Genomic DNA, 21647 nt, shown 5'->3' on the forward strand with positions numbered 1-21647 from the left:
GGACGTAAAACGTACAGCTTATTGCACCAGCAGCATCTGCTCTTATATAACTATCATTAGCTTACAGCTTTAAGTGTTTAAGGTCTGTGCTAACTAAAAATAAAGACAAGATGATAGTTTATTGAATTTTAATGAAATTTGCAGATTGTTTTGGTGAAGTTTAATAAACTCCTTGTTATCTAAAATATAACAGGACACCGGAGTATATTCTCCAGCATCTCACACTTCTGATAATCAGCTGTCTGCTTGATGTTTATTCAGCTGTGTAAAAACTACAACTTTAATCTCAGCCAAACCGATTTACTCAGGAACAAATAAAATACTAAAAAAAGGCCAAACAATAACATTTTTAAGTTATCTAAGTGACTTATATATCATGTTTAACCTGAGTAGCAAAAGACGGCGGTGGGTTTGAAAACGATTTACCGGGAGTCCGGTGTTCTCACGGCTCTAGTTAGCCTAGCCCCCGGCTAACTATCGAGCTAGTGGCTAACAGACGTCTCCGAAAACGTCGGAGCGCTTTTGAAAATATGTGGTGTCTTGATAAACTGAGCAGATATTTGAGGTTTACACAGCTACATTCTCGCCTGAAAATATGTTAAACATTTATTTTGTGACCCAGAAAGAATAATAAGAGTAATATTAAAACTAACTAGCTGCCACCATTGTTGGAAACTGAGCTGGGCTGCGCTACTTCTTCTTCTTCGGGTTTAACAGCAGCTGGCATCCTTGTACATGCAGTGCTGCCATCTTCTGTTTCAGTCCGTTATTACACTCTTAAATCCTACTACTTATTCCTGCGTCTTTTGTGATCTTACAAAGCTTCAAACGACGCGTCGACTATTAAATCAGTCGTCGACGATTTTGATAGTCGACTAATCGTGGCAGCCCTAGTTACCATAATGTTGATTACTCCTCCTTGAACACATGATATCTGCCTTGTGTTATTGTCCTTGCAACGTTTTAGGTGTATGCATTGTCCTGCCTTGCACAGTGAGCTAGCAAACAAGCAGCTCTGTTGCTGCCCATCCTAGTTAAAGTAAAGAAACCTTTCAAACCCTCCTGCTCCGGTGAAACACAAAGGAATATGTGGGAGAAATGGCTCTCAACCATTACCGTCTCATTTTGTGCTTATGGTTTAAAGAACAAACCAGCGAAACGAGCCGCCAACAAAGGCGGCATTGTGCTCTCTGTACGCAACAGTCGCGCTAACCTTTGACAAATGCCATCTTGTTACTTTAATCACATCTGAATGCTCCCGTATGGTCGAAATTATCCAATCAATTCATCACAGCCACCCAATCTCTGGCCTGACATTTTTTTCTTTGGGCCAGAAGCTGGAAAGAGGGGAAAATTAGAGGGAATGTTTTAATGGAGAGGGTCATGGTTAACCAAAGGGAAGAGCTATAAACACAATACTGAAGTCAGAGAGCCGACAACAGTTTCTGCTGCATCAAGGATCAAATATGAAACTGGTCACACCCCAGTTTAAAGGGTTCAGAGTGATTTAGAGGGGTCTGTTACTACCACCACTACTCATCCTCTTCTCCTTTGCTTTCCTCGGGCTTCTTCTTCTCTCTCTTTTTTCTTCTTCAGTTGTTATAATAAAATTTATTCATTGCAAAGGAGCCATATATAGAGTTTATATTCCAGGAAAAGTACATGCAGTGAAAAACAGAACAAGGTGATGCATAAATTCAACATATGAATAAAGAGCCTTGGTGGATTTTCTCAGCAGCCCTGTAGCCAAAATATCTTTTAAAGCTCCATATTTTGAATTATATTTACAGGATAATGAAGCAGATTTCAAGGCTTGTTCTACTCGCTGTAAAGGGCTTTGGATAAAACTTAAACTTGTGGTGAAGCTTGAAGAACATTACAAAACTCTGTTTTGTTGTTAATCCAAACAGCACAATACATCTGAAAGCATTCCAGCCGGACAAATCACACAAGTCCTTGTCAAACATCCGTTAAAAAGCCAAGCGTGGATGTGGACACAGAGAACATGGAGAGAACACAATACAGTGGGGGAATCTGTGGTTTTGATAGATGAGTACAAACCTGCTGCAATCACATAATTAAATGGCCACAATGAATAAATCTCTGGGCTCAAAGAAAGTTGTATGGTGATGACGATGATGGGGTATCTATATGTTTACCTTTTAAGAAGTGCACACTCAGAACAAAGCAAGCAAAATCTCAATTATAGTTCGTACTTTTTGGGGCCACATGTTGATTTTTGATGGTGTAAAAATCCAGAAGTGATTATTTTGAGCTTTTTCTGGTTGGTTTGACAGAAAAATATTTTTGTTTCAGCTAAACTGCATCAGAGCTGCTAGCAGCACCATTACATAGACAGGGGAGTCGTCCCAGAGGCTACCAGGCCTGTGTGTGTGTGTGTGTGTGTGTGTGTGTGTGTGTGTGTGTGTGTACAGTGTTTAGTTGCTGTGATTGTAACCAGCTGTGCTGTCGACTGGTGGCCTCACTCGTCTCCTCTGCAGATTCCACTGCAAGCGCGTACACACACACACACACACACACATGCACACACACACGCACACACACCACCAGAGCTACTACCCTATTTCTAAACAAGGGATCTGGGCCAAAAGACTCCGCTTCACACACACACACACACATGCACACACACACACACACACACACACACACACATGCACACACACACACACACACAAACATTCTTTAACTCAGAAATCTCTGACTCGTCTGAACCCCACGGTCCTTCTTTCAAACACACTGACATTCATTTTTCTATCACATGCTGTTCTTTTTTTCTCTGTCCCCCCATCCCATCAATAATTTTCTGTGACCTCCCGCTCATTTCTCTCTACACACACACACACACACACACACACACACACAATCTGCAGGGGGGTTCATCCAATCAGGAACTCTTTAGTCCAACCAGGAATATTTTCGTGTCCATGTGCTATAAGCATAAATAGGACGATGTCACGTGATGGCAGCAGATCCCCGTACAGTTTTTTTCTGTTTACACTCAGAAAACTCTGATTGTTGATTGATTGGAATGAGAAGTAACAGATTTGCATTTGAACAATTGCTGGTATATGTGCTCTTAGTGCCTGATCACATGGTCATGGGAACATGGATATAAAGATGAAAGTTTGGACCTTCTTACATGAAAGCTTACATAATACTTTCATACACAACTCTTCATCTTCTGGCCACAAGCTCCAAGGCTCGTTGGATCTGCAGCTACTTTTTAAACTATACAACAAAATGTTTTTTTTAAAAAACAAAAATAGAAATGGGTATAAGGAGATGAGCCCATCCTCCCCCAGAAATCTAAGAATCAGAGCACTTTAACCTGAGCAAACGGCCCAAAGTTAAAGTGGCTGCTTTTCTTTGTTTTCTATCTTAAAGACACTGTGATGTTATGGTGCTTATCCTGAACAGGGCCACAAGTTTGGTTTAGTGTATGTACAAAAATTCAGACTGCTCTAAAATCCTGGTTTCCCAAAGTTGGGCTATATCATCTCAAACCAATCCACTTGGTGTTTAAAATCCTAAGTTTGTGAGGGGCAACCAATCAGACGAGAGGGAGACTTTAAGAGCTAAAAGGGTTCATTTCAGTCTGTGGATGAACTGTGGGTCTGCACTGATGCTCAATGTAAGATACACACATTAGCAAAATTGGATAGAGGGTTGGAGACGCTGTCTGTTCTGGAGAGGACGATCTGCAGAAAGGGCATTGAAGAACGTTCCTGCAGACACGAGGAATCCTTCATCACATGAGAATCTGAGAAATCTAAAATATGTTTGTCTGTTAGACTCCCTTCTTTTGGTTTTGAAAAACAGTTTATTTTGACATGCAGACAAAAACAGTCCTTGCAGTGCATGTGAGGAGTTAAGAGAACGAAATATAATGGATCGAATAAAAGAGACAACTGAGTTTCAAGCAACATTCAGCTCAGATGTCTTAGTGGTGACACTGAGGCTAAGCTACAGCATGTTCTTTAACATTTTGGGTTATAAGAGAACCGGTGATTTCTGCCCTAACCGTAACCCCAACCCCGCCTACAGAACAATTAACTGTAACCACAGGGGTGGGAGTAAACGGCCTTTGTAATCAATCAGAATCGAGATGACAGCAGATGGATCATCAGGTAGAGCGGCACAAAAATGCTTCTTCATAGTTCAGAGAGGATACCTGAGAAACAGCTACTAAATCACGTCCTCGTAATAGGTTTGATCAGAGTCTCTGCCCTCTCAGGCAGATTCAGCACAGAGCAAAATCTGTCTCGTCGCTCGCTTCGGTTATTTTGACAAGTCTGCATGTCTGCTGCCGGCCCGCTGACAGACTGCAACAGGCAGCTGCTGCTCCGCTTTCACAAGCTCTTGAGTCATAGCTGTGAGGATAAACGGGGGAGGAAGAGGTCCAGAATGTGTAGAAAGTCTGTGCTGACAATGAGATCGACTGCTCAAAACCAGATTACACATGGACAAACTTCTAATGCTCTCATTATTATCTGAAGTACTTGCAAACAAAGAAGCTATGCTTGGAATGTGGCTTTATAGCAGTAGAAAGGCTGGTTTGGTGTTTTGAAATCCCGCTTTGGGGTCACGTCTTAATATCTGAAAAAATCCGGATGATGCAAGCTCTAAAATGACTGTTTATGTGGCATTTTCCTTTCAGATCAATATTTTAGCTGGGTTGGATTATGTTTCACTCGTTTTCATACATATCTGCTGGGTTTGGGATTAAGCCACACACACAAACTCCTTCAGAGACTCTGAAATCCAAACCCAGTTTAGTCCTTTTTCCATTTTTAGAGATTTCAGCCAAAGCTGAAGAGTTGTGATTACTGTCAGATGTGAGGAAACGTCCAGCGTTACACATGCATACATGTCTATGAATAACATGTGCTGATCTCACTTCCTTTGAGTTGCTAGTTTGGTTTGGTTTGCTAGTTACTTTGTGGCTGAAGTTCGTCCACCCATCTGTTATTTGTTGAGTTATCTTGAAGAGCGAGAAACAGATTTGTCTGGAATCTGGTGTACAGATTACTCCAGGCTTGGTTGATTAGATCTTTCTTTCAGGCTCATATCTATGACTTATCGTTTTAGCTTCGTTAAGATGTGGTTTTGGACAAACAATCTCGAGTCTAACCACTACTCCTGCGGTGTGATTTAAACTTACATAGCCCATTTATGCGAAGTGTTTAATTTCTAGTTAGAAAGTTTGATCAGCAGTGCACTGACACCATTGATTCATGAACATTAATGAGACTGATGAACACTTATATGTCGAGTTAGAACTTGGTGGTGTGACTTTGTGTCTTTGAGCAATCACAGGACCTCCGTACAGAAACAACCAGGCCACAAGGCGGACTACAAAGCAGCTTGCAGCTGTGCAGCAAACTAAAGCAGCTTAAGGACTCAACTTTTCTTTATCATATTTGCTAATTGAATGTGAAGAATCTGCTGAATCAGCAGACGTCGGTTAATGTGGGCTGGATTTAGCTTAGCTTATCTGAAACTCATTTGAAACTTGTTATTAGTAACAATAAATCTTTTGTAATGCCTACAGCTACAAAGATGATGCTAAATGGGGACTGTACACCAAAAACACACAGTTTCAGAAGCAAACCAATAAGGTAACTTTCACTGGTTAAAGTTAAGGTTTCTGGCGCCGGTTAAGCTCAATGCACCCTTTCAAATAAAGCCGTAAAAAGGCAAAAAATAGTTAAGGTGTCTTATTTTTTTCAACTAGAAAATTAAAACAACTGTTGTTCTCAATGCATCTAATGGCGTTTGTGCTTTAGAGACATGCAGAAGTTGTTCTTTGCCATTATACACATGTTCAGTTTCATTAGCGACGACCCCAACCACAAATGATAAAAAATGCATGCTTGACAATTCAAACTGTTTTCCTTCCAAAAATGTCACACAGGCCACATAAAAGTTGACTAACATGAAGGAGGGAATGTGAAGAGTCAACAACTCTGCAACTGAAATTAAGGATAAGCGTCTCACAGTGCGACTTGCAGCATGAACTGATGTGCTGTTAGCATGAAGACAAAACAGACTCAGAGCTTATAGATGGAAGTAAAATGCTTGGGATTCCAAAATCCAGTTGAGTTGTGGTAGCAGAAGCTTTTTGTGTATGATGTATCCTCCAGCTGTTACCATGGCCGTGCCAAAGAGGACGTAGCGTGGAGACGAATAACGGAGCCATGACAGCCGTGTTGGCTCTGATTATCGTTATACAGCAGACATGCATCCAACTTCCTGCCCAGGTTTATTAGATCCATGTCAGCACAGCAATGAACTCGCAAGCTCCTACTCACTACAGTATGTGATGTATAATATCACGTTTCTACAGGGATTTTTTTTTTTTCATTTGTAAGAAAAGCTGAAGCAAAACCTGCACGTTTCACAAGCTGTTGACAGTTTTGTGTTCCCGGGAACTCGGAAAAACCGCATCGCTTCAAAAATAAATGGGCATCTCCTTTCTTTCACGCGTGTGCATCAGCAGCAACATTAAACCTAAACAGCGGATCACGATGCCTTTAAATGCCAAGTGTAACAAATGCAAAGGAATGTGTGTCTTGTGACACAGTAACTCTGCAGAATATTCCCCCCTCGCTCCCCTCGCTCGTACATTTCCTGCCGTCAGTAACGCAGGTTTGCTGATGCTTTTCTTCTGATCCTGCAGGGTTTTTTTCCCCATCTGGACTTCATTTCCTTCTCTGTGAATTTATCTGGCTCTGTCTCAGAGGCATCTTTTCTTCTTTTTTTTTTTTGGAAGGTTCTGACGCCCCGCATGCCTTTCTCTGCTCTACAGTTACACCATCATCAGCCACTGACGCCTTTCTATAAACATAAAGGCGCTCCAGCGTCTATTACTGCTATCTGTCAGGGGGGGAAAAGATTAAGCGGAGGTCAGTTTGAGAAGATATCTGCATTTGTCAGCTGTTTTTAGTTCTTGAATAGAAGGAACACGATGTCAAAATGTAACGTGATACTTTTATCCGCAATCCTATTTTGATTATCGGGGACTCTGCACAGATTTGTTGGTTGTAGAACGTTTATAGTTATACTCTTTGAAAAAGAGTTCAGCTACAAATCAAATACGAATGGGATGATGTACGAAGATTCGTGGTAAAAAATCGACCAACATTGCGATCAATATGCAAAATGTTTATGTAAAAGTAATCCGAACATTATCTGTGTAATGCTTTTTAAAATCAGCATTTTGGATTTTTGGTGAAAAATTAGGAGCAGTGCTGCTGAGCTATGCAGCTGTAGGTGTGAACTGTCTGCTAGTCACAGAACTGGACGTCTCCAACATGTCTGTTGTAGCTAGGGATGGGTATCGTTTAGGTTTTATCCGATACCGGTGCCAAACCGGTACTTTTGAAATGGTGCCGGTGCTTAAACGGTGCTCAAACCGGTGCTTAAAGAATGGAGAACACAAAATTGGTCCAAAAACCTCTCATGTTCAGCTGTTTTTTTGTAAAAAGATAACAATGTTAGCCTTTTCTGCAGCTATGGGGCATATATGGTATCACTCTTGGCTGGAAGCAGCTTAAACAATGGAAAAAACACAAACTTTGTCCAAAAACCTCTCATGTTTAACTGTTTTCCACTTTTTCTTTGGTCATTTTAGCCTTTTTGTCCAGGGTGAAGGGAGTATCTGCCATCAAACAAGAAGACAGCCGCATGTAGCTATGATGATGTTTGCTAGTTCACCTTACATGCATTAATGTAATAACGTGGTTAGCCTACTCAACGTAAATTACACACGAACAACATTAAGCTACTCACGCAGAGAAGAACGGCTGCTGCTGCATCATCATCCTCATCATTTCTGCTACACTGGCAGGGCTAGGGGCCAGGACTCTCCTCTTCGGGTTTTTGGGGGATGTTGCCAACTCCGGGTCGATAACAGGCACCACACCCGCAGTAGATGTGCTCGGTGTGAGGTCTCGCAGCAAGCTATCAAATACGGCGCATTTCTCAGCTTTTAAAAAAACGCTATGCGTCGCCAGGTGTTTCATCAGATTCGAGGTGTTACCTCCTTTGACAGTATCACAGTATCAGCTTAAAGCACTTGTTGCAGCTGCTGAGTTTGCATCTTTTGCTGTGAAGTACAGCCAGACTTTGACCGCTTGGCCTTGGGCATTTTTAATCTGTAGCTCTGCTCTAAAAGAACGTACGTACCTGGACCCGCCTACTATCCTCAGAAACGTAAAATGATTGGCTGGAATCTAAAGTGTATCACAGCTCAGGAAAATAAAGCACTGAAATGTGCGCTGCTTTTCGGTCTGGTTACTACCGTTTATGTCAGAACCGGTGCCATGATGGCACCGGATACCGGTACCCATCCCTAGTTGTAGCCTTTTTAATTACATTATCTTACAAATGAATGTCTCCTGCTTTGAGGTAAAACCCATCCACGCAATCTATGTTCTAGTTTTAATGAGTGGCTCATTAATCCACTAATTAGCACTGATGAGCAGGTTTCTGTGCAGAGACCCATACAGCTAATGTAGCTTGCTAGTGTTAGCTTATCATCTCTACGCTGAGTCTGCAAAAAGAGCAGAGAAAACAAAATGTTAATCTTATAAACTTTGATACTGGGGCTGCTGCTGCTGCTTTCTTTGGGATTTGGGGAAAGCAGAGTTTCAGAACAGAAGCAGCTGATTTAATCATATTTTTTAAAGAAGCCATTATTTCTCTGGAACACGCTGAATAAAGAGCAGATTAAGATGTATTATTGTTTGTGTAACTGAAAAATGTTTCATTGGAATCCACTGTAATGCAATACATTTGAGAGAAGTCAGTTTTATTTATATAGGCCAATAATCCAAACAGCTGATTTTCCCCTGGGTTTCTCTTGCACACACACACACACACACACACACACACACACACACACACACACACACACACACACACACACACACACACACACACACACACACACACACAGTACAAGAAAGGGAAGAAACCTCCAAAGGAATATCTGGACAGAGCATGGATCTCGTTTCTTTACACACCTGTGGAGCTTTCATCTTATTTTTCTTGGGCGTCACTTTAAGGCTCATTTCTGCTGCCATGTGTGGGCAGTGGAATAAGCTGACGCAGATGACATTGACATTTATCTTGTTTCAATATTCACTGTGCTCTTAGCTTTTATTGGGTCTCTGCCAACTCATTAAAACGTTCGGCTTCCTTTATTGAAAATGTTTCACTTTGACTGCATCTTGTCAGTTTTTGAACTGTAGACTTAACTGGAAACTTTTTCCTGCTGCTCCAATGAGGCTGATGACAGAAATGAAAATGAACCTGACCAGAGAAAGAGCCAGAACATGCTTAAATACTACGTTATACTTTTCTTTTTACCCAGTATTAGTATAAAACATAGATAATGAATGCTGCCCAAATACAAATGATGCATGCTCGACCATCCAGGTAAGGAAATCCCAGAAAGTCGGGGAAATGTTTCGTCACTCATCCAGGTGACTTCTTCTTTTGGGGCAGCCATCACGGTGTTAAAAAACTTTGCGTCCACTGCTATGAGTCCCACAGGTTAAGCACTTCAAACAAACACTGTAAAAAGTGGCTATCGCATTACTCGGGTCACCTCGGTGGAATGACTGCAAGCATTCGACGCCGCACATGCAGGATGAGGGGCCGCAGTTAATCACATCAGCCAGCAGGGCGGGCTTCTGATGAGAGTCACAGCTGGGGTGCTGCCAGGGAGACTGTTACCACGACGGACCAACAGGGGGATGTAATTGGGTCCAAATGTTTGTAATTCATCGAGTTAGGCACAAATTTTCCCTAAGGCTGTTTTATTATTTATTTCTTCTCTAACTTGAAGCAGCACTAACTGTTTTATGTGAACTTTGCCCTTTAGACTCGTGCTTAAATATTACTTTCCTTGTCATGTTTCTTTTCTTTTTTTTTAAAGAAAGGGGTTGAAGGTTTTTTGTGGGTTTTTTGTCCACTGGTCGGTTTTACAGACTATCAGATGTCACTTTACTCGACAGATTAAGGTTTTTGAACCAAATAGAAACGCAAAAAAGACCATCATATGTTTTAGTTTGGTTTTTAAAGTCTGGGGTTTTATTATCATGGCTTTTAGAAACTAGACACTACAAGTGAGGGACAGATCTTACTGAGAAGGTAGCGACCTGTAGCCATATATGCTAAAAGTCACACCATGTGAATCACAAGACAGCACTACCCTGAGGTATACGGTGCTCTAGATCAGGGGCGGGCAACTCCAGGCCTCGAGGGCCGGTGTCCCTGCAGGTTTTAGATGCGTCCTTGAACCAATACACCTGATTTAAATGGCTAAATTAGTTCTCCAGAGGCCTGGTAACGAACTAATCATGTGATTCAGGTGTGTTGACCCAAGGTGAGATCTAAAACCTGCAGGACACCGGCCCTCGGGGCCTGGAGTTGCCCACCCCTGCCATAGATGGTGACCATAATTTGGGGAAAAAAATCAGGCTGTGCTTAATAAGACTTGTAACAAGAGATTGAGACGTGAAAATATTCACGCGAGTGTCTACTTTCTGTTACAGCATCTGTGCTTCCTGCTTTCTGGTGCTTACTTATAAGAATCACTCCTCATGACTCCTGTAAGTTGCAAGGAGCTTAGAAAGGATGCAAGTTTAAGGCACGTCCTTGAGTTTTTTCTTAAGTTTGGCAATTTTTACTTGCATCTATAGCCACAAATGATATTCTTTGTAACATGTTATTTGACTTGAAGGTGACTGGATATCTTTCTTAGGATCAAAAGATCTTAATAAATTCTCTAAAACGTGACAATTTCCTATGAAGGTGTTTAAATACTGATATTATGGACAAAGGTTATGGGACAGACAAGAGGATTATTCATTTTCCTTTCTGGGGCAAATACAGACACTAAGATCATCATAAAAACTGCTGACAAATATAAAAAATATTTTCCCCGTGCACCTTTAAACCGTGTCAGAGTGGACAGCAGGGAAAGACTGTCAAAAGATACACGGAAATATTGAGCTCATTGTAGCTGGTGCCGTGTTCACCTTACTGTAAAGCGTATTGTATACAAGTAAGACTTACGATGTGTTGGACTGTTCCAGCTGTCAGAAGGTGCAAAAGTGCAAATCACAGAGTGTTTCTCCGTCTACTTTCTCCACACACTGTGATATAAAAATCCCAAACAATACATGACACTACATAAGCATCTGCAAAGAGGTTTACAGGATGGTCTGATCGATGCATGTGAGCCTCAGAGCCAGAGATTAGATCAACTGTAAACTGTTTACACTGAAGACAGACTTCTCTGCTTTTATGTGCAGAAACTGATTCCTTCACCTGAGCAGAGCGCTGCCACATTGTATAACACACAGACCTTTATGATCCACTCTATATTATTATGACACACCATCCCTGTACTGTGCTGATTTGCACAGGCGGGATAGCCCAGACCTGCCATTTGTCATGTAAATGTCATCTCAACGGCCATTCAAATGTTTTTGCATCCGGGCCAAATGTAGGTCAGTGAGTCAGTAGGATCTTTGAATAGAAAGATTAATAGGAGGAGCTTAATGAGCAGTGCAGGTGATAAAGATGTTTGTATAGGAAGAGGAGGAGTACAGTGAGTGTGGACTCCAAGCAGACCTCTTCATCACCTCTTTCTTGTGTTATCTTGTACGGTTATTGTGAAGCAGTGTTTAAGAACATCTCGCCTCTGTTGTTTGGGTTATCTTATGTCTAACCAGGAAGGAGTGATAGGTCCAAAAGTATAAAAAGATAGTTGATAGTTCAAGGTTATTCATGTAGCATCAAATCACAACAAAAGTTCTTTTAAGATAATTTGTACTGTAAGGAAAAAAGCCCGATCGTGTTTGAAAGAGACCCCCAACAAACAGATGATTGCTTAGGCAACAGCAGGAAGGAAAAACTCCCTTTTAACAGGAAGGAACTTGGCAGAATCATATTTGTACTTTTTTCCACATGGTCAGCTTCATTTCTTTCTTTTTTTTTCTGCCTGTCCCGTTTGGCTCTTTTGCCATCAGAATTATTGTCTAAAGGCGAAGAAAGATGTCGACGGATTTTCTTTCCCAAATGGACCATCCCAGCCTTGCCAACACGTTCTCACTCCCAAAGCGTAACATTTTATGCTAGGTGACAAATCGTCAACATATTACGTTTTCGGCTACCCACCACGTTCCTAAATGACGACCTCGGAAAAAAATGAGGAGATATGAGAACCGTATGGACTCACTCTACACATGTTCGCTCTTTTTCTTCAAATCGCTTAGAAACACGCTATTTAACATCATTAAAGTCCTGTTTAAGGTGAGGAAAAAGGTTATGGTTAGGGTGGGATAAGGTTAGGTTTAGGGCTGGAATACAGGGCTGGAACGTCTATTACCGCGGGAGCGTCCTTGCACTGGATTTCAGCCATAACCCGCCGCGTACCATAAGAACGCCGAAGGTCTCCTTTCGCGTTACTCAGGAACACCGCGGGACGTGACAAAACGTCGGCATGTTACGCCTCGGGAGTGAGAACAGCCTGGCCTTGCCGTAATGGTCTATTTGATTCACCTTTTATTGTTTATTTTATTTCATTTTCACTTGCTAAGTACGGGACAGATTTGACTGGGGAAAAGAAAGAGGGTAAGAAAAACAGCGGGGAAGAGGGACGGGGATTAAGGGCAAAAAACAAAAACCAACAAAATAAGCAGACAAAAATACATTTATCAATCACCTGGATCATCTTAATTTCGTGCTGTAAATTGACAAACCCATTGCCTTTGTTTGGGTTATCTTATGTCTAACCAGGAAGGAGTGATAGGTCCAAAAGTATAAAAAGATAGTTGATAGTTCAAGGTTATTCATGCAGCATCAAATCACAACAAAAGTTCTTTTAAGATAATTTGTACTGTAAGGAAAAAAGCCCGATAGTGTTTGAAAGAGACCCCCAACAAACAGATGATTGCTTAGGCGACAGCAGGAAGGAAAAACTCCCTTTTAACAGGAAGGAACTTGGCAGAATCATATTTGTACTTTATTCCACCTGGATCAGCTTAATTTCTTGCTGTAAATCGACAAGCCCGTTGCCTTTGCTTGTGTTGCATGGGTGTAATCAGACATTACAGGGGCTTTGTAGAATTAGAGATCAAATGGTCTTTCTCAATGTGCTGAAATGTATGTGTGAGCTTCAGGGAGTGTTAGGTATTCATTTCAGTTGACGTGTTTTTTCAAGCAGTACTATGAACAATCAGAATTTTAACCGATTTTTTGGTACATGGTCGTCTAACCTGGTGCCAGAAGACGCTCCCACAGCTTTAACTCTTCTCTCAGATCTGTTGGGAGCGGCGACTCCTGAAGTCTGTATGATCGTAACCTAATGCCACTGCATCTACAGCACTGCTCCTACAACCATCAGCTCACTTCCTGTGGTGCAAGCATGTTAGCTGATGCTTTTTAAAACATTTAATGACTGAACTGCGTCTTTTAGCTCCAACCAACGGTTTGGTGTTTTCTCGTATTTGTTATCAACTGTTGGTTGATGGTTGGTCATGACTTGGTCTTTGGAAAATTAAAAACCTGGAAGAGAGAAGCTGTTTTCTTCATTCCTGAGAAACCCTCTGTAAATATTTCCTTTCAGCTCAAAGTCGTTAGTGTCCGACTGCAACAGACTGCTCATCAGAAACTGCATTTCCAGTGTGATGTTATTGTTGGTATTCTTTCCACGCTCTGTACATCGGTATGCCTATTAGCCTAATTATGGCTATTATGGTTGTAATTTGAGTTCCACTCCACTTCTGAGCTCTGCGCACGCTTTCACCTCAGGCTGGTTATAAACACACGTTTTTTTTCTGCTTGTCCAGAGCCAATAGTGTTGAGGCTTTTTTTCCCTGATCAACCCCTTTATTGAGGAAAAAGGGCCTTCTGTTTGTAATATGTATGTGCTTCTATGTCCTCTTGGTGCTGTTCGCTAATCTGATAAAGAGTTTGACTAACTGTATTAAAGGAAATAAAAAAATACAGCAAGAAAACAGGCTTTAATAAATCAAGCTGAAGGAACAGAGCAAATGTTAGACAGAAAACCGGCGGTCCTGTTTGTTTTCACATGCTGTTGTCTGTCAGTGGGAACCAGGCGAGATCAACAGGATAGAAGACAGTCGAGCCGTGTAGCTGCAGAGGACGTAGATGCTCTGTGGATCAAAATGTCCCACTCTCTTTCTCCTAAATGCATTTCTTTTCCTCCTCCAGGCAACAGACTCTCAGAAGCTAATGTGTGTGTTATGGGAACATGGGAACACCGTGCACTGCTGTAATGAGATTTTCACTTTACATCCAAGTTGCGCCGGCAGAAAGGTTGTCGTTAATTTTGATAGCGTGATCAAAAATGTTATCTTTGTCCGTGTTTGCAGAGATTAGAGGGGAAAGTGTGAGGTTTATTATTACTGTGCCTTTTAAGTAGAAAATGAGTGGGCATTTCCCCTGAAGAAATATGAGCAGCGAGGGAGCTGCTAACGACTGCTTTCACCTCACTGCAGATTGCCTGTGTGGCTCTTTTCTCGGCAAAAGTGGTTGTTGAGTCACAGCAGGTAATTTACCTGCAACTCTTGTGCCTGTTAGAAAATGTGTTACTTTTATTATTGACCAAACGTTTGTTTTCTCACATGAGCCGATTCTGTTGTTTGAATGAATGTTCATGGTAAGTCAGCTTCACCTTCAGAGATGAACGCGTTACTGTAATCTGATTACTTTTTTAAGTAACAAGTAAAGTAAGGGATTACTATTGCAAAAACGGTAATTAGATTACCGTTACTTTCCCGTAGGAACGCTGCGTTACTGCGTTACTAAAACGAGAACGTCTCATGACAGTGACGTAAGCGAGTGCGACGTTCGTGACAACAGCTGTGTGCAGATCAACAATGGATGATATATCGAGTGCAGAGAGAGTATGAGCGTGCAGCGTTTAAAGCGTGGAAGTACTGACCTTACTTTGAGTTTGATTCCATAAAAAGTGACAAAAACATTAGTGTCCGTTGTGCGTGGGAAGAAAACTTCTTTTTACAGCGAAAAAAACCCCTAAACTTCCGAGCAAGCACCGAGTAGCTACGACGTAATGGGAAACTCACAGAGAAACTCGCGGATTCTTCCACTGACCACTGCGGCATATAATTAAATTTTTGCTTGATGCATAAAGTTAAAAGATTAAAACGAATAAAACAAGTTTTAAAAAGAGACTTTTCCATTTGATTACATTTTGTATGATGATTATGCAGAAAAAGTAGAATTGGGCTGAAAGATCTATCACTTTATCACCTATTCAGGTTGTAAATCGTGTTTTTAAAAACTAAGTAACTAAGTAATTAATTACTTTTGAAAATAAGTAATCAGTAAAGTAATTGGATTACTTTTGAGGGGAAGTAATCAGTAATTAGTTAATGATTTACTTTTTTCAAGTAAGTTGACCAACACTGGTCACATTACATTTATAGGCCAGATAAGCAGTCAGTTCATTAAAACGGTAATTCCCAGATTAACCTGGTGTTGAGGATCAGCTTCACTATTGTTAATAGATGTTTAAAGCCATATTTGAGAAGTCTTCAATTTAAAAAAAATGCTCTAGAAATCCCTTTTGGTTTCCACAACAGCAGCAGACAGAGACAGTAAGCTGGTATATTTCATAGAGCACTTAGCAAACTTAACTTAAGGAATTTCCTTCAGGAATTCAGAGACATAAAAATGAAATAAAGAGATATGAGGTTTGAAAGATCGCCACATTACATGTAGCGATTGTGTTTAGCTCGATATTTATGTGGCCATAAATTGTTTGGATTGTGTTTTTTTTCTTCCTGGTTTAAAAACCACATTATGCATCAGAATGTGAGCATGTGCTGATTGTGAAACCAATATTTCTATGACTGCTGCTGAAATTGTACAGTGGCATGTCCCGATGAGTTAACATGTGTCAGGATCATACACTGTATATAAAAGATGGACGCAGCAACTGTGATCAGTGTTGGTCAAGTTACTTGAAAAAAGTAATCAGTAACTAATTACTGTTTACTTCCCCCAAAAAGTAATCCCGTTACTTTACTGATTACTTATTTTCAAAAGTAATTAATTACTTAGTTACTTAGTTACTTTTTAAAAACATGATTTACAACCTGAATAGGTGATAAAGTGATAGATCTTTCAGCCCAATTCTACTTTTTCTACATAATCATCATACAAAATGTAATCAAATGGAAAAGTCTCTTTTTAAAACTTGTTTTATTAGTTTTAATCTTTTAACTTTATGCATCAAGCAAAAATTTAATTATATGCAACATTCACTGACTGGAAGAAATTAGTTTAACATTTAAACCTATTTTCTGCACATTCCAGCTCATAAAATAAAATATTTTGTGTGTTTACACTCAGTCTTTCAAATAGATGCAAGTAAAACACAGCAGAAAATAAATAAAGTCAAAGACTAGCGGTCCTGTTGCTCTATTTTCACCTGTAAAGCAGGAGTGGGGTAGGCGGAGGGTTACCCTGGTGCAGGTGTGCAGCGGTCAGTGGAAGAATCCGCGAGTTTCTCTGTGAGTTTCCCATTACGTCGTAGCTACTCGGTGCTTGCTCGGAAGTTTAGGGTTTTTTTCGCTGTAAAAAGAAGTTTTCTTCCCACGCACAACGGACACTAATGTTTTTGTCACTTTTTATGGAATCAAACTCAAAGTAAGGTCAGTACTTCCACGCTTTAAACGCTGCACGCTCATACTCTCTCTGCACTCGATATATGATCCATTGTTGATCTGCACACAGCTGTTGTCACGAACGTCGCACTCGCTTACGTCACTGTCATGAGACATTCTCGCAAAAAAATCACGGTTTTAGTAACGCAGTAACGCAGCGTTCCTACGGGAAAGTAAAAGTAATCTAATTACGGTTTTTGCAATAGTAATCCCTTACTTTACTCGTTACTTGAAAAAAGTAATCGGATTAGTGTTACAAGTAACGCGTTACTGCCCATCTCTGACTGTGATGTCACACACTTGTTTGTGAAGTCCCGTTTGGAAGCGATAAGTTTTGGTTGTTGCTGACTGGGATTTTTGAAACTCGAGCAGTCATATCTGAATCAGAGTGGAGTGCTCAGTTACAAGCCACAGGCTACATTACTTGTCAGGTAATTCCACTAAAACAGGTAACATCAACAGCACAGACAAGATCAAGCAGTCCATTTGAGTGACTGTTATTAGCTGAGGTGAAGCAGCTAGCACCCACAGTTAGCACCTGTCAGTCAAAGCTGACTATGAGTAGTACCAGGCTGGAAATGTGTGTACTTGTGTTGTAAATGTAGGCACTTTAAAAGTATTTGCGCATGTTTCTCAGGGGTTTTCTCACAAAAGAAGCTTGTTTGGGGTAAACCAACAATGGTAGCATTTCCAAAGTGAATGACCTTTACTGTTCCAGTGTTTTTGTGTTAGTGGAAAGACCAATTAAGGATTTAGTTTTCTTCTATGCGGGATGGAAAGCTTCTCTCTGTGTTTACCTTTTAGAATACACAGGTTTTGACAGTGTTACTATTTTTATGCTGAAGTGGATGTGAAAAATCGGCTTAATGCCTCTCTAACCTTTGCAAATGCTCAGACCTTCACGGTTGAGGACGAGCATTTCTGACAGCATTACCTCTTTTCCTGCCCAGTTCGAGTAACTGTGAGAATCCGGTTAATTCTGCTGTAACCGTTGCAACTTTTCAAACCGAGGAATATCCAGATGTTTTCTCACAGATGCACGCTGATGCGCTGCCTTTTTTTTTTTTCTTCCCAAGCCTGCCTAGTTATCCATCAGTCAGCACCACAGCACCGAAGCTTCAGCCAAGATTTCTTCTGGCTTCACGAGCTTCTATTTCAGCAGCTTGGTTTGTTTTGCTTTGAACTTTGAAATCTGAAACTAATTTGGAAAACCTCGAGTCTGCTTCTCAGCAGTGAAAATAAAAGCAAAAGGTCAAGTGTGCTGAATGCCGTGCTGCTGGGCTTTTTGACAGCCTGAGTGGAAGCTGTAAAAGAGTGTTCATCACTGAGGTCACATGTTTGGCTGCTTGATGTTTGCTGCTGTCCACCTTCCTGGGAACTTAATAAGGGTTTTACGACTCTGTGTTTCTGTCTGAGAAATTGGATTAAAGTGCAGCCTTCGGCCTCTCTGTGCTTCCACCTGAGCAGTGACGGGCAGCAGAGATGATTTGCTCCGATCTTTGTTCGGCAGATGGCGAGTAACGACATGCAGGTCAAGAGAGTTATCATTAGAGAAGAATGGATGCTGTGCAAATGTTCATACTTTGAAATGAGGGGGGGGGAAGCTTCCTCTACAGCACCAATAGCTGGTATCGAATATAATTACCCAGGTTCACTACTTCATAGCCAGTGTTGGGGAGTATTGGAATACATGTACCGCCGTTACGTATTTAAAATACAAAATATGAGTAACTGTATTCCGTTACAGTTACCGTTTAAAAAGGTGGTATTTAGAATACAGTTACTTTGTTGAAATAAATGGATTACACGGCGGTACTTCCCTGTTTCATATTGTGGCGGGTCAGGACTGTTTGGGTTTTGTTTGACAGCTACGTTCTGTTGTTTCAGGCGGCAGCGTTACGGTTGCCATGGTTACAGGGTGACGCTCTCTCCCTGCGTGTTTCCTGGGTGAGAGAGCGCCTGTTGTTGTTGTTGTGCTAAGCTAATAGGCAGAATGCTACAGGTATAGCTCTAAAGAATGTAGCATCATGGGCAGTGTAGTCCGTGCTGCAGGGAGAATGGACTGCCATACACGTTATGTGTCTGTGAGCGAGGGAGGGAGAAAAAGGAAAAGTACGAGCTGTCATCGAGCAGAAACGGGAGCTGGAAGCATGTAAATATAATAATAACCACTGCAGCCAAGAAGAGAGCCTGACAAGCCCAGCTGTAAGTAAGCTATTAAGACTCGACTGTACACCGTGTTCGTGTTTTCCTCTGAAACAATAAGTTCTGTTGGAGCAGCCTTTCAACGCCTCTCTCTGTCTCTGCTAGCAAAGTTGACCCAGACAACAAAGTAAAGCTAGTTTTCAGCTACGAGCCGACACAGAACCCACCGTATTAGCCAGAGGTCCCTTTACTACGGTTCGGAGCTGCGGACCTTCAGTAACAGTAATAAATCACAGCAATAGTACATTCATGTAGTTGTAAACAGCATGATAATATATTAAGTAATCCAAAGTATTCAGAATACGTTACTCTCATTGAGTAACGTAACGGAATACGTTACAGAATACATTTTGGGGCATGTATTCTGTAATCTGTAATGGAATACATTTTAAAAGTAACCTTCCCAACACTGTTCATGGCTCCTCATGGTGGTGCTTGTTAGTCAAATGAAGATAAAATGAGCAGAACTTTGCTAATTAGCAACACAGAAGATGAAACTGTTGGGGAACAGTGAAGAGAAGGACAGTATGGGCTTATTAATTGAACTGACGCATTAAAAATGTCTGTATTTGAATAAGTAAATTTTCATCGGAGTATCGCAGAATCGTTGAATCTTGTTATCGTGTAATGCATCATGATAGTATTGTTTCACGTTTCTCTTTCACCTTTACTTAAAACATTCAGGTGAAATTTGATTTATTTGCTTTCTGTCTGCGTAATTATTGATCATTTACCTCGTTGATCCACAGACATACATCGGTTCCATCCTGGCAGCAGTCAACCCTTACCAGCCGCTCGCCGGCCTGTACGACCGACCCGCTGTGGAGATGTACAGTCAGCACCACCTCGGTGAAATCTCCCCGCACATCTTTGCCATCGCCAACGAGTGCTACCGCTCGCTGTGGAAGAGGCTGCAGAACCAGTGTGTCCTGATCAGGTGTGTGATCTGTTTTTGTGAATGTATTTTATTTGTTTTTGAATCTCCGGAAGTTTTAATGGGTTTACAAAAACACAGCAGAGTTGAAGCAAACTCATGTAAAGTCTCGTGGCTACTACAGGGCAGAGTGTGAAAAGTTGGAATATTTTAAATATTTCGTTATTGTTTTACAGCTTTTGCAGACTTGATGGTTCACATTTAGAAGATCAGCACCATTTTTGCCTGAGGTTTTATCAAGCATCCTTATTGGTCCTTTGAAAAAACCCCCCACAGAGTCCCAAACTCCTTCATCTGGTTTCAAGTCTCCTCAGCGCTTTGGCTGCACCTCTGAGGATCTCTCTTTCTATCGCCATCCTCTGTCTGCTCCCTTCCGTCCCAACATCCTTCCTCTTTGATTTCAGTTGGACAACTTTCACGTCGACTGTGGCTCCATTGTTCTATCGACACACACAGACGTTCTCTTCCTACTAAGTTAAAAAGGAGCTATTTTTGTAACTCAGATATGATAATGTTTGGCTGCTAATTTAGTGAAGGACGGATACAGGAGTTGTGTCTGAGTTTGAGTGCGTGGGAATTGTTGTTAGTTGTCATCAAGGTATCCTGAATACGTGGGCATTCAACTTCCTGTTGCAACATTGTATTGTTGCCAGTAGGGATGCACCGATACCGATACTGGTATCGGGTATCGGGGCCGATACTGTAAAATGTGTGTGTACTCATACTTGTAAAAGTTAACCGATACCATGAACCGATACCAACTTATTTCATTAATCAGAGGGTGGCTTGTCATTTCTGTTGTAGTTTTTTAGATTGGCCACTAGGGGGACATCCCGCGCTAAACAGGCACAGGGTTAGACGAGTGAGACTGGCAGCTCCAGATAAAAAAGAGAAACTGGAGGCTGCTGTAGCTAGGCTAAACAAAATGTCAGCAGTGTGGAACAGCCAACTTTAACTCAGGTTTTGGAAAAATGTCAAGAGAAAATCCACGGGCAGTTAAAATAACAGAGGCTCTGACTCATTTTATCGCTCTGGATGACCAGCCAATGCCGGTCGTGGAAAACATAGGATTGCACCGTCTTCTCAGCATACTCGAGCTGCGATATGAAATATAATAAATGAACAGAAGTGTTTATTTATTATTCTGAAAGCTCGAGACAGTGCCAATAGTTCAGTGATATTTTGTTAAATTACAATGTGGAGACTCTGCAATAATTTAACAGAAGTGCTTATTTTTCACTTGAAATTTTTTTGTGGTCATTTTTATTAAGATTTTATTTTTTATCAGCAGAGAATAAAATAAAACCTGTCTTACAATTCATTGCATTTGTGTGTGTGTGTGTGTGTGTGTGGTAGAAGTATCGGTTTTTGTACTCTGTATCGGCAAGTACTCAGATCCAAGTATCGGTATCGTATCGGTTTGGAAAAATTGGTATCGTTGCATCCCTAGTTGCCAGCAAAGTAGTTGTAAAGAGGAGCAAATAAATTAAGAGCACAAAAAAGGTGGTACACTGTGTGTTAGACACATTATTGCTTTGATATGAGATTATTGAGCCAGAATGGCTCTATCAGCTTTTCCTGTGACAGTTTGCTCATCAGCTGTCGCTTAAAATTCTAGCTTCACATTTCTGTTTCTTCCGTTATGAAATGCGTGTCATGTTTTCATCTACAGGTCAGAGCATATTAAAATGTGTTGAGAGTTTGGAAACTGAAATCCCCACATTTCTGAAGACTGTTTAGAGCTCGTATCTGAAGCA

At 41.1% G+C, this 21647-nt stretch overlaps 1 protein-coding gene across 1 annotated transcript in view; it reads left to right on the top strand.

Moving 5' to 3' along the window:
• Positions 1 to 21647, top strand: part of myo10 (myosin X) — a 163300-nt gene that overhangs the window by 71823 nt on the left and 69830 nt on the right. Inside the window, exon 4 of the mRNA XM_087831244.1 lies at positions 19706 to 19893. Within this exon, the coding sequence (XP_087687370.1) occupies positions 19706 to 19893 (188 nt within the window). The remainder of the gene's footprint in view (positions 1 to 19705; positions 19894 to 21647) is intronic.

The sequence above is a fragment of the Neolamprologus brichardi genome, chromosome 18, assembly GCF_056152115.1.
Source record: "Neolamprologus brichardi isolate AB-2024 chromosome 18, ASM5615211v1, whole genome shotgun sequence".
NCBI lineage: Eukaryota > Metazoa > Chordata > Actinopteri > Cichliformes > Cichlidae > Neolamprologus > Neolamprologus brichardi.